Genomic DNA, 11,909 nt, shown 5'->3' on the forward strand with positions numbered 1-11,909 from the left:
GCCTGTGATGGTAATAATATATATATATATATATATTTATATATATATATATATATATATATATATATATATATATATATATATAGAGGAGGGATCGAGTTACAACAATTCTGGGTTACAACATTTTAACACTATTTATTGACCTTTGGATCTGCTTTAAATGTAGTGCACATCTATGAAAATATGTCGCTGAAATTAGTCTCTCAATGGACCGGACACGTCCAGTTCAATAATCCCCCAAAACTCAATCTAATGGAGGCATCCAGTTCATGAAACAGACGAACTCCGGACTCCTCTCTCTCTCGCGAAAATTCCCAAGCAGCAAAAACCTAGAAGTCGCCCTGTCCTCTCCACCCCGACCCAATCCTCTCCTCCACGACCTCCCCTCTCCTCTCTCGGCGCCGCACCGAACCCTCCTCTCTCCTGAGATGCTCTCGCTCGCACCCGACTTCGCCTCAATGTCTTAAATCGCCGCCTACTTTTCACTCGCCTCCGTGCCTCGCCTGTCTTAAAAACTTTAGGCCATTGACTTTGTATATATAGTTATGCTGGTAACAAAAAAATTAAATAAAAGATAAAATAAATAAATGGGGATAGAATGAAAGAAAATTAATTTTTAGTGGGCATATCGGATATGATGGTAATTTGATGGAGATATTAGCTATTTCAAATATTTAGATGGGCACACCGGAAATTTTCCATAAATTTTGAAACAACCATCTGTTCAAGGGCTTGAAATGCTACAAATTAGAAGGCACAAGCTCCTTATAAGCAAGATTATCTTCACAACCATTCACAGAACTCAAAATAAATTATTTATAAGGATAATACACTTTACATGATTACCATAGAACAATATATATTCAACAATCAGGAAGACAAGTAGCAAAGTGCATTCATCCCTATCAACATAATACAATAAATGTTTAAACAAAGGAAATGCAAATCAGATTTATGGAAAATTAGCTTCTCGGGATATAAAAATAAATTGAAACCTAGGTATTTACCCATTCCAAGAGGGTTATGCAATTAAATCGATCAAATTCTAATCTTGAGTTCCTTTTTAAAACCTAATCTGCACATAGTCTAAAACCATTAAAAACCAGTTCAAGAAAAAATTGAATCCAGATATCGTGAATAAGGGTTGATTACAAAAGTGCCACTCAAAATTTTCAGTTTTATGATTCAAAAATTGCATACAACTCTAATTTCATAGCCCAAAAAGGTCAATACTAGTGTATTATAGACAACTAAGACTTGAATATTTTGTTTCTCAGATATCCCAATTTACCCTAAATTTGAAAATAATTATTCTGTTTCCCTCATATAAAGATTGTGAGTTTTATGTTCCATACTTTAACTTAAATTGCACAAGACAATATATTTTATGTTCCAGCAAAGAAATTTGCAACCAAAATGCTTTTGAGATATCCGACGACAGAGAGATAGGCAAGGCGCGGAGGCGAGAGAAAAGTAAGCGGAGATTTAGGACATCGGGGCGTAGTCGGGTGCGAGCGACAGCGGCGCAGGAGGGAGGAGGGTTTGGTGCAGCGGCGAGAGAGGAGAGGCGAGGTCGTGGAGGAGAAGATGGGGTTGGGGTGGAGAGGAGAGGGAGACTTCTAGGTTTTCGCTGCTTGAGAATTTTTGCGAGAGGGGAGGATGGGTTCGTCTTGCATTACTGGACGTCTCCATTAGTCCTAAGGTTTGGGGGTTTATTTAACTGGACGTGTCCAGTCCATAGAGAGACGGAAATAATAGTTTCAGCGACAAAATTTTCATAGATGTTCACTATTTTTAAAGCAGATCCAAAGATCAACAAATAGTGTCAAAATGTTGTAACTCAGAATTGTTGTAACTCGATCCCTCCTCATATATATATATATATATAGAGGTTGGCTAAGATCAAAGTGGTAGTTCCTGAGCTTTGGTGCTACCAATTCGTTTTTTAATTTTTAAAGTTTAAAATGTCGATCCGAACCGTTCAAGTTGTTCTCCATATTAAATTGTGCTTAGAGACCAAATTTTACATTTTTCTGAATTTTTTTACTATTTATTAAGCCACTTTGAAAATCGCTGATCCAACGGTGGCTTAACAAAACAGTAAAATCAGAAGCCACCGTTGGATCAGCTGTTTTCAAAGAGGCTTAATAAATAGTAAAAAAATTCAGAAAAATATAAAATTTGGTCTCCAAGCACAATTTAATATGGAGAACAACTTGAATGGTTCGGATCGACGTTTTGAACTTTAAAAATTTAAAAACGAATTGGTAGCACCAAAGCTCAGGAACTACCACTTTGATCTTAGCCAACCTCTATATATATATATATATATATTTTTAATCCTGACAAGTTAGTTTGTTACTGTAGTATTTATTCTACCCCTTCCGGGGAATCAATCAAGTCCAACAGTATAAAGTTTTTAATGAAACAAAGAAAAGTAAAAAGCTCTTTAACATGGATATGTACTCTACTACTCTTCATTTCAATACGTACTGTTAACATCAGTGTTTTAAAATGCGGCCGCATATGCGTATGCGGTCGGCAGCCGTGTTTAGAATGTCCATGCGGTTTTCCATGCGGTTTTGACCATGCGGCCGCATATGCGATCCGAATATGCAGTCATGCGGAATTTTCCATGCGGCCATGCAGTTTTCCATGCGGATTCAATGGTCTGAATTTGATATTTTTTGTACCCATCTTAATAAATAGTAAAAAAATTCAGAAAAATATAAAATTTGGTCTCCAAGCACATATTAATATGGAGAATAAGATGAATGGTTCGGATCGACTGTTTGAATTTTGAAAATAAAAATATGTTCATTTTACAAATAGGTCCTTATGTCCATAGAAGCCTTTGCCATATATATATATATATACGTGAATTTTTATTTTAAAATTGATCCGCATATATAAATCCGCATGAAAATCCGCATACCGCATATGCGGTATGCAGTGGCCTTCCGCATGCATGAACAAAACCGCATTTTAAAACACTGGTTAACATCGTTGTTGTCGTTTCTGCAAAACTGCTAAATAATAGCCCCCGCTTGCAAGTAATAAATGAATTCTGGAAATTCTTTCAAGGTGATTAGATAAGTCGTTGATACAATGATGTCATCTTTAGCATTGGATTTTAAATCAACTCATTAGAATTTTATTAGAATGGAACAGCAAAGAGCCAAAGAGATGATTTAAGAAATGAATTACAATGATTGGAATGTATAGCTTGATGAGAATAATTCAATCCTAACAAAATGAAATATGCCCATTTGTTCAAATTCAAATCAAATTCAAATCAATACCTTCTCTGAAACCTATAATTTTTTCATAAATTAAAAATTTGTACATAATTAACATGTTTTTTTTAATGTAATTCTATAGATTTTTATATTAAGTGTGTGATCCTATGTAAATCTGAATTTTATATACAAGTTCAATAAAAAAAAAATGTTTTAGGCTTTCAGCAGAGAGCCGCGGATTTCAGTAGGCCATCCGTCTTTCCAAAATTGGATTGAAGTAGAGACGAGCACCATACCATGGCCCATTTCAAACGGGCCGGCGCTTAAACCCTTAACCCTTCACTCGCCCAAGTTTGATTGATCAGAGCACTAGGGTTTTGAAATAAGATTTGAGCTGAGAGGAGAAACGATGGAGAAGGGATCGACACTGCTCTTCGCAGGCACCCATTTCAACCGTAAACGGTTTGCATCCGTTTTTGAACGCTTTCATGTATTGGCTAGATTCTAATACATCTATCTCTTTGTCATTTTTTTTGTGTATTCTTAAATATGATACCAGACGCCGCGTGAAACTGACGGGTGGGACCCATCTCCATAGATATTATTCTGGGGTGTGAAGGAACTAGGGAAAAGTTCGATGTGTTTTAAAGAAAACGGGGGGAGTAGTGCTTTTGTTTAATTTGGGTTGTTTTTGTTTTGTTCCTTCCAGTTCTGTGGTTATATAATAGTGGCTAAGAACCTTTGTAGGCATATCTAGTGTTGCATTAACTTGTCGTTTAATATTGTCACTGACAACCAAACTAAACTAGCTTCTGGGTAGAATATTGTTTTCATCTCAACCAATACTCATTCGTAAACTCCAATCAAACATAAAACAATTTTTCCTTATGTTGAATCTGTCATTCTAATTTTGCCTTATATATTGGCAGCCAAAAGAGGAAGCAGTGAAATGTGAAGAAGAACAAGAAGCCGGAGAGGTTGAGCCCAAATTGTCCAAGAAGTCTGAGAAAAAGAACAAGAAAAAGAGGCGGCGGAGCGGTACAGCTCCTGCTGGTGAGTTGTGCACATCATATTGGTATAGGGCTGTACATACCGTATGCTTATTTCCTTTGGTATTCTTTTAGTTTGATACATGGTGACTTTGATGGTTAAGCTGTTGCTCAATTTTTTTGTCTAAAACCGGTATGTTTGCAAATTCGTTAAGTACTCCGTACATTCGTGCACCCTATCTGATAAAAAAATGGAGGGAAATAATAGACCAAAACCAAACTGCTTACAAATCTAATCAACAGACTTGATAGTTTTATTGCTTTACTAACATGATTTGAAGTTCTAAACTAGAAGTGCAATTTCTAGTTGTTCATTACCTTCTGTACTCTCTCTCCCTGTAAAATTTATACTTTTTATTTAGGTCTGGTGAGCCATGTGTGGTATTGCTGTGCACCCATTTGTTATCTGGTAATATTAAGTTATCTACCTAACCAAAGCAACAATTCCAATTTGCATGAGTTCAGCTCCATTTTTCTCTTTTTATAAAGATATCTCACCTTTCTCTTGGATTAAATTGGTGACCTCAGAGATAGTCGAAGGATTTAATGTTTTCAAGACGTCAGAAGTCTCTTCACTGACGGAAAACTCCAAGGAGGAAGAATTACCTTCTACTCAGAGTAAGGAAGATGTGCAGCAGATTGAGGTATCTTTTTGTTTCTTTTGAAATTTTCAATTTCGTTTTTGCAAAAGCACTATATTTCTCTCATTTGCAGGAAGCATCCTAAGTTTTTGTTTTTGTGGAAAACTAGAATTACTTTTTCTTGAACAAATGCTTCATTTTAATTACTCTCTTTAGAAATGGACTTTTCAATAAATTAATATCTTAATGGTTTAAAATTCTATTGGTATCAAGTCAAGGTTGCTAGTCATATGTAAATTTTTTCCATTACACAGTTCTTTTTATGGGTGTTTTTAAGAACAATGCTGAAAGCTTATTTTTTGTATTATCTTGTCAAGGCTGATATGCTGTGTTTTTTCTGAAAAGAGAACCTTTTCTATCTTGCTAGTTTGCCTGTATGCCAATTTGAGTTATTGTTAATCAACCTTTTCCCTGTCATTGTTAGCGAGCTTCAATTTTGAGAAAGAAGTACGGGATTCACATTTCGGGTTACAATGTGCCGCCTCCCCTTGAGAATTTTAGTGAACTGAGTTTGAGGTCCTTTTCTTTCTCTAAGATTTTCATCTCATCTCAGTTTTTGGTACTGTTTTTTTTTCTGTACTGTATGTATTTAACTGAGCCTATTATTTCAATTTGTTATGTTTTGTTTTTACAAGGATTAAGCATGCATTCCTGTCCAAATAAAATATGTAACACCAAAATTGTAGGCGAAGTCTTGGTGTGTTTTTGCAGATTCCAGTGCTATCTAGTTGCTTTCTTAAGGGTGTACTTGTCTCCTTGAAGCCTGTACTGAATTCATCTTACAATTATGCAGGTTTGGGTGCAAATCATACTTGTTGGAGAACTTGTCACAACTAGGGTATGAAGAGCCTACACCTATTCAAAGGCAGGCTATTCCTGTGCTTCTTTCGGTATGATATGTTTACTAAATGGTCCATGTTTATAGTTACTGTTTTCAAAATTATTGCGAATGGGTGTATATCTTTTGAGGGTCACTCAACGTTTCTAGTATCTGCTACACGGTGTGACCAAATATTTCCTTGTGTAAGGTGAAGATATTTAACTGCTAAAAGGGATTAAAATGAGGCGACAAAAGTGCCTTTTACCCTCAAATTACTGGTCAATTTATGCCCAAAAAAAAAGAATCTTAACCTTATGAAAGAAAGATTGATTTTATGGTTGCCAAAGCAATGCAATGAGCGATTCCAACATCAAAATCTGCTATTATTTGTATGGTAAGCATAGTCAATGAAGTTGGCAGGGGCAAGCTTGAATTCAATATTTAGCATAATACACTTTTTAGAATAATTTACATTTACAAGATATAATATATCCAAATTTCATGTGGATATTATAAACTTTGTATTCTATTTGCTATTATGTTTTGTTTTTTGTAAAGAACTTTACGGGCATAAAAGACAACAAAGCCTTATTTTAAGAAATACAATTATGAATTATTCTTTTTGTTACTTCCTTTAGGGGAGGGAGTGTTTTGCTTGTGCACCTACTGGTTCCGGCAAGACATTGGCATTTTTATGTCCTATGCTTATGAAAATTAAGGTACAATGTTTTTCCTTTTAATCTTATGAAAATTAAGGTATAATGTTTTTACTTTTTAGTTCATTTTTTCTCACTTTTGGCAACTTCACCTAATACACATGATATTCCCAAATAACACCCAGTTTTGCACATTTGTCAAGTCCCAATTATCTATTGCATCGCGGCAAGCAACAACAACTCTTGGTCTCCATGTTGTGTAAAGCCAGAAAAACTAGATTACTATTCACTTTTGATGTAAAATCAATAAAATCCCTTTGTATTCAATTCAGGCAAACTTGAATTACAATGTTTTGATCCTTTTGGATTTTGTCAATTTAAATTTGGGCTTGGGATAAGCTTGATTATAGTTGCATAATTGAGGGTGAGTTGATACTTGTGTTAAATCGATGATAAATTGCAAATGTATTGGTCAATTGAGGCCTAGTAGGTTTCAAATTCAATTATAACTTGCAAGCTTAATTAAGGCTTCCTTTAACAAGTGATAGCCAATTGAAGTTAACTACAATATATGTTTTAAATAGCCAGGATCCAAAGATGGCATAAAAGCTGTCATTCTCTGCCCCACAAGGGAATTAGCTGCACAAACTGTAAGAGAGTGCAAAAAATTAACAGGAGGGAGGAAATTCAAAATCAAGGTAATGACAAAGGAGCTGTCAAGGTCTGGTGATTTTACAAAAATTCCATGTGACATTCTAGTGTCGACCCCCCTTCGTCTTGATCATTCAATCAGCCAGAGGAAGCTTGATTTGAGCAGGTTTGTTTTATTTGTGTTCTTATACTTATTATTCTTTATTAGTTATTCAGGAAAATCAGGGATCATACAAGTCATGGTGGATAGTCAATACTATTAATGATAAGCGTAGACTTTTGTACTGCCATTTAGAACTGGTGTGTGCTGTTTGACTGCCAATTTGACCAAAATTTGCTGTTGTTGTTGCTTGGTTTGTATTATGTTAAGTTGCGCAACTGAGGGTTATCATATTTGCACAAACTGTCATTTAGTTGGAACTAAATGGTTTAAGTCATAATTGGGTTAATTTTTAGAAATTGTTGACCTATTAAATATTAATACCAGCTAGACCTAAATCAAATATAGTGGCATGCATCGTCTTCTAGTAACTGTCATACTTTTTCATGATTAATGTTTTCTCTTGTTATGAACCAACAAATAGTTGTCGAGCAACAGAATAATTCTTCAATACTTGACAACATATTTCATTGTGGTGCAGAGTGGAGTACCTTGTTCTGGATGAGTCTGACAAGTTGTTTGAACTGGGTTTTGTGGAGCAAATAGACTTGGTGGTAAAGGCTTGCTCAAACCCTTCAATAGTTCGATCTTTGTTTAGCGCAACACTTCCAGACACGGTTGAGGACCTTGCTCGGTCAATCATGCATGATGCTGTACGAGTCATTGTTGGCAGAAAGTGTGTAATCTATAATTTGGAAGAACAAACTACTTTTTCCTAAAATAATTCTCCCTACTAATTTGAAATTAATATTTCTCGTTGGTTCTGTTCTGGTTCTTTTATTTTCAGAAAGCAGTTCACATTATACAATATGCTTGTATTTTTTTGATTTGAAAGTGATTTTAACAGGAATTCGGCCTCCCAGTTGATTAAACAAAAGCTGGTCTTTGCCGGGAGTGAGAAGGGGAAGCTACTTGCTCTTCGACAAAGCTTTGCAGAGGTTTGATGGATTAATATTTATTCTACTTGCTGCCAACAGTTCCCTTTTAGCTTGGTATTTGAAAATTCCGAATTCACATCAGCTGCCATTATTGGCTATGGCAGTTGGCTGCCACGGAAAGAATGGAAGGTGGGACCCACTTTAAAAAAAAAATATAAAAACACTCCCCTATAAGCTAAATCTGGCCCATTTGAATAAAATTGGTATGCCAAAAGCCGATAGCAGCAGATAGACTTGTTTAGTATGTACCTGTACTGGGTCTGACTGTTCTGATGGTTTATATTGTTATTTTCTATCTATCCTTTTCGTTCCAACTCACAATTTTTTAGAAGCTCCTGTTTAATTATAATTATGTATGGTTATCATTTAAAACAACCTTTTTCAATCCTATTTTAACTAAAAATTAAATTAACAAAGGTTAGTCTATTTGGCTATGCTCTAAAGTCTAAACAGTCTCTTATGGTACAATTACTTCTCCTGGGTTATATATACCAAGGATGCGCCTGATTCATCAAAAGAAGCATCTCTCGGTAATTTATTGACACTAGCATTTTTGTTACTAAAAGGTTAATTTCTCTATATGCTGTCTGTAGAGCTTGAACCCCCCAGTGTTGATATTTGTGCAAAGCAAAGAGAGAGCAAAGGAACTCTACAAGGAGTTGGCATTTGATGATATCAAGGCAGATGTCATCCATGCTGATCTCACTCAGCAGCAGGTATCTATAAATTGCATGTCATTATCATTTGTTACTTGTACTGATTAATCCAGAAAACAATCTCCACCAGCTGCTGGTAGTACCTATGCTGGACTGGATTTTACTGACACAATAGGCGTAGTTAATATGGATTTTTCCTCAATTGTGCAATTCAGTACCAAAACCAAAGCAAGCTAGGAAAAATAAAATTACTGGAGAACAGAACTTAGGTGGTGCTTGGAACATGCCACCACTTGCTCTGACTTTTCTTTATCTTGCTACCCTCAAATTGTTTAGTTAAATTGATAATTTTCGTAACAGCGTTTGCACTGACACTACATAACAGCTCGAATTGCTTACTCTTTTTTGAGGGTAAGGTGGCAAGTAGCCATGAATTGCTTATTCTTATATTTGCCTCTTCAAATTCTGTAGAGAGAGGATGCTGTGGATAACTTCAGAGCAGGGAAAACTTGGGTGCTTATAGCAACAGATGTTATTTCAAGAGGCATGGATTTTAAAGGAGTTCATTGTGTAATTAACTATGATTTTCCAGAGTCGGCCACTGCTTATATACACAGGATAGGTATGACACATCTTTTTGTTTCCTTAATACTAATTCTTACAATATACCAGTACATGAATTATGAGGTAATCAATTTAAAAAGGATGTCAATATCATGTCTGAAGTGACTACTTTGGAAGGAGTGTTTCACGTTTAGGGTATTTTGTTTTGGTGATTTTTTTTTAAATTATATTAATTTTTTGTCATTTAGTTATATCATTTGTATCTTTTCGTACTTCAGCTATATTGTTGTAAGAAACAGTGGCAAAAAATCACATATCATTATTTTGTTTAGCATTATATGGTAAAATAAAGAAAAAGTTGTTTTCTGTCAGAAGTTAGTACTGGCTTCATTGGCATCACAAAGACGATTCTTTTCTTTTTAAAAGAAGAAAATGACATGAGCATTTGGGAAAAACTTAAATAAAATGCATGTATGACATTAGCATTTGGAAAATGTTTAGATGGTACTGCCCGTAAGTTATGTCTACGCTGAAGTTTAAATAATAATAATCATATAATCAAGTATTTTTAATTGCTTCTGTTTTTAAGAAGGTATACGTGGGAATCTGAAATAAAGGCTATGTTATGGTTCAAAAAGGTTAAAGGAGGATTTCTTTTGGCTGATAATATCCTCGTTGTTATGGCTACCTCTTTGACATGTCCTAAATGGGCCACAGTTGAACTGGAACCAAAAGTTCAAGGGCCAATTAAAGAAAGAAATAGATTCAGTGGCAAGGGGAACAAAATGCCAAGGGCTGTTTCTTGACTTTAATCTTCCAAATAATGCAGTTAACTTGTTCGTCTTTCAACTTGAAAGATCCACTTTGCTAACTGTGTGTGATTTTATTGCTAGGTCGGTCTGGAAGGGCCGGGAGACCTGGTGAAGCGATAACCTTGTATACCGAAGAAGACAAGCCGTTTCTACGAAATATTGCGAATGTCATGGTTGCCTCAGGCTGTGAAGTTCCTTCTTGGATACTGGATCTGCCTAAGCTCAGGCACAAGAAGCATAGGGTGACAAGGCACAACATCTCTACCTTGCCTGAGGACAACATAGAAGTAGAGTGATATATTCAAAGTTCTTTATTTTTCTTTTTGCTGTAATATCGGTGGCTATGATCAATCTGAACCAATTGCTGATAAGAGATGGGTGATCAATTTTGGAGAGGCAAGTTTTGTTTTCTGTAGTTAGAATTTTGGCTTGCTAGAAGTTTTGTTCTCTGTTGGGTTATTTTTCTGTGGTTCTAGATTGTAGTTTGAATATTTGTGTAAAATCGGGTTTTAAGAAATAATATTAACAGGCAACTTAGTTTGAATTTGGCAGATAATATAAGATTTTTTTGGTACTGATTTTTTTCTTTCGGGATTAAAGTAAAAGGAGAGGCACGTTGGAAATTTTTCATGTTCTTAATTTTTTGTGATGGTGTCTGGTACACCTTTTTGAAAGAAAAAAAGAGAGGTGATGATGGATGGCAGTTAATAAAATCAATTGAGTGAGGCTAAAAGGTCGATCTGAACTGTTAAGTCTGATTTTTATATGAAAATGTACTTGCTGACTAAATTTTAAATTTTTGTATAATTGTTTTACTATTTTTGTAGGATAGATGGAAAATCAATTCATCTAAAGATTCTCTGTCATTTAAAAAATCGGCCCATTAAAAAAAAATAGTAAATAATGCTAAAAGATATAAAATTTAGTATAGATATTTTTATATGGAAATTATTTTGAATTGATAAATTATTTTGACTTTGAAAACAAAAATATTGATCCATAGCAGTGTTGTAAATAACAGTATGCGCTCATCCGTCGGATAAGGTCCTGTCAAGTGATTATTTGAAAATAATTGGATATAATCGGAAATAATTGACCAATTATTCGAGAAAATCCATAACGGTTTGATCACCGTCAACGACTAATAAGATGATTAATCAGCTTAAACGACGTTTTTTACAACACTGATCCATAGTACTACTGCTCAGTCTGTGCTATGCGTAGTGCCATAGCCTCGCTCAAATAAAATCACCACATGTTCAATATTTAATTTTCTTTCATTGTAATAACAATAGTATAATGAATTAATGTACGGATAAATATGAAATAATGATGTGCGAACATGTGAATATCATGTCTAAACATACATTAGATACAATTAGTGCATTGACACAGCAGAAAGACAACTTAGACAAGCTGCAAACTGTCAGCCACAGAAGATCGGAGACCGAGTGAAGAAATACAACTACAGATGCAAAATTGTAAATTATATGTAGTTCAACTTTATTATTTAGCGTAGATTTTGTATGTACCTTTTCCCGGCTAAAAGACGGGCATCATTTCTGCGATGTCGACATATTAATAATGCAATGTTACATTTTAAATTTTTTATTCCGGAAAAAATAGGCTTTGCGTAGTGTAATTTTATTAATCAATAAAAAGCGTGGAGTGTAAGGAGAAAAGAATTGTTAATGTGTAATTAGTTCCCTTAATTGATTTCTCC

General features: G+C 34.9%; 1 protein-coding gene across 2 annotated transcripts; it reads left to right on the forward strand.

Moving 5' to 3' along the window:
• The first annotated feature begins 3,613 nt into the window (after positions 1–3,613).
• On the forward strand, positions 3,614–10,766 carry LOC144565494 (P-loop containing nucleoside triphosphate hydrolases superfamily protein). Of its 2 annotated transcripts, none has more exons than XM_078315268.1 (12): positions 3,614–3,729; positions 4,169–4,292; positions 4,817–4,932; positions 5,354–5,445; positions 5,723–5,819; positions 6,388–6,468; positions 6,990–7,222; positions 7,698–7,892; positions 8,064–8,154; positions 8,748–8,870; positions 9,282–9,432; positions 10,268–10,766. In XM_078315268.1, exons 1-12 carry the CDS (start codon positions 3,649–3,651, stop codon positions 10,480–10,482), a joined length of 1,599 nt encoding a protein of 532 aa, XP_078171394.1. In that variant the 5' UTR covers positions 3,614–3,648; the 3' UTR covers positions 10,483–10,766. The 2 variants fall into 2 exon arrangements, with proteins under 2 accessions (XP_078171394.1, XP_078171393.1); XM_078315267.1 differs by having other exon boundaries at positions 3,642–3,735.
• Positions 10,767–11,909: the final 1,143 nt, after the last annotated feature.

This window comes from Carex rostrata, chromosome 14 (genome assembly GCF_964058835.1).
Source record: "Carex rostrata chromosome 14, lpCarRost1.2, whole genome shotgun sequence".
NCBI lineage: Eukaryota > Viridiplantae > Streptophyta > Magnoliopsida > Poales > Cyperaceae > Carex > Carex rostrata.